The following is a 1,869-nucleotide window of genomic DNA, read 5'->3' as shown; positions in this document are numbered from 1 at the left end:
TGTTGTCGCTCCGAAGCACCTTCACTCGCTTGCCGGTCTGCGTCTCAGCCAACGCGACGAACGCAGCGAACTTGGCAGCCACCTCCGACTTGGTCCGTAGCAGGTACACCACGCAGAAGTGCGACTTGTCGTCGATGAACGTGACGAAGTAGCGCTTGCCTCCGAACGTCGCCGTCTGCATCGGACCGCACACATCGCTGTGGACCACCTCCAGCACTTGCTTCGCACGGTTCGGCGACGACTTCATGAAGCTTACTCGCGTTTGCTTGCCGAGTGCGCACCCGTCGCACACCTCCCACTGCTTCACCGACGTCATTGGGATGCCAGTGCCGTAGCCCTTCTTGACGATGGCGTCGAGACCACCATGGCCGATGTGACCAAGTCGAAGGTGCCAGAGGTACGACGTGGTGTCCCCTTGGCGATTCTTCGAGCTTGCCGCATTGGCCTCGTCAGCAGGCGTCCTCGGCGTCATGCAGAGCTTGAACAGTCCTTTGCCTTCGCGAGCGCCGAGCTTCCACTTGATACCCTTCGTTTCCGCGAAGCACCCGTCGCTCTCGAAGGTCACTGGCCCGACGTCCTTGGTGAAGCGGCCGACGGAGAACAGGTTGCGCGACAGCTTCGGGATGTGCCACACACCCGTGAGCACACCCTTCTTCATGCCGCGCGGTGTCTGCATCGACATCACGATGTCGCCGCTCCCCACCGCCTGAACCACGCCGTCGTCCGCCAGATGCACGTCCACCGGAGAGATCTTCTTGTAGTTCTTCATGTACTCCTTCGAGTACGTCATGTGCTGCGTCGCACCCGAGTCGACCAGCCACATGCCGCTCAGCTTGGAGGCACCCGTGTCGCCACCAACCGAGAAGAGGAAGTCGCCAGAGTCATCTTCGACCTGCGCGACGTTCGCTCGTTGCGGCCTCTGCCGCTCCCCGTTCTCGCGGATCCGCACCGGACACTTGGCGATCCAATGTCCGTGCTCGCCGCAGTAGTGACAGGCGCTCGTCCTCTGCGCTTGCGCCTGCCGTCCCTTGCGCTTCCCGTTGTCGCTTGTCATGAACGCTTGACCTTGAGCGTGCGCGGTTCCGTCAGCACCGCCACCTTGTTCCTTGCGCTTCATGTCCTCGTGCAGGAGCCGAGACGTCACGAGCTCCCACGTCAGCGTGTCGGAACGCGATTCCAACGCCGTGATGAGGAACTGGTACGACTCGCTCAGACTGGCAAGAAGCGTGATCACCAAGTCGTCCTCGCTGACCGGAGCGCCGACCGCGTCGAGCTGTTCCGCCAGCGTCTTGAGCTTGTTAATGTGCTCCAGCACATCATCACCTTCGTCCATCGTTGTCGTGAAGAACCGTCGACGAAGAAAGAGCTTGTTCGCCAGGCTCTTCTTCTCGAAGTGTCCCTCGAGTCTTGACCATGCATCATGCGCGTCCTTCGCCGACCGCACCAGCGGCAGCTGCGAGTCCTCCAACGCGAGACAGACGATCGCCAGCGCCTTGCGCGACTTCTTGCGAAACGTCGCTTGGTCCGCCGCGGTCGTGCACTGCTCGAGCTTCACTTCCCCACTCGTCACTTCCCACAGTTCGCGCTCCTCCAGCACCATCTGCATCTTGAACTTCCATGTGTGGAAGTTGGTTCCGTCGAACTTGTTGATGCGGGCGGTCGCGGTCGGGGCGGCGTCCATGGCGAAGGCGTAGTCGGGGTCTTGGTCAGGGAAGACGGGGCTTGGGCTCATAACCAAAAGGAAGAGCACTTGAGCAGTAGTTGGCAAAATGCAAAGTGATTCGATTCAGGTCCTTAGTTCGCAACCGCGTGCTACCTCTAAGCCTGCTACTGGATACCTCTTACTGGATACACCCTACTGGATTCTCT

The 1,869-nt window shown here is 60.4% G+C and overlaps 1 protein-coding gene across 1 annotated transcript; it reads left to right on the top strand.

The window, feature by feature from the left end:
- Positions 1-1,115: 1,115 nt before the first annotated feature.
- PHYSODRAFT_530835 (hypothetical protein) lies at positions 1,116-1,650 on the top strand (the record flags this gene model as incomplete). The annotated part of the gene is made up of 3 exons (XM_009539595.1): positions 1,116-1,369; positions 1,454-1,522; positions 1,629-1,650. The coding sequence occupies 3 exons, from the start codon at positions 1,116-1,118 to the stop codon at positions 1,648-1,650; spliced, it is 345 nt and encodes a 114-aa protein (XP_009537890.1).
- Between the last annotated feature and the right edge of the window lie 219 nt (positions 1,651-1,869).

The sequence above is a fragment of the Phytophthora sojae genome (assembly GCF_000149755.1).
Source record: "Phytophthora sojae unplaced genomic scaffold PHYSOscaffold_13, whole genome shotgun sequence".
Classification (NCBI taxonomy): domain Eukaryota; phylum Oomycota; class Peronosporomycetes; order Peronosporales; family Peronosporaceae; genus Phytophthora; species Phytophthora sojae.
This window is presented reverse-complemented; position numbering and strand designations above follow the sequence as displayed.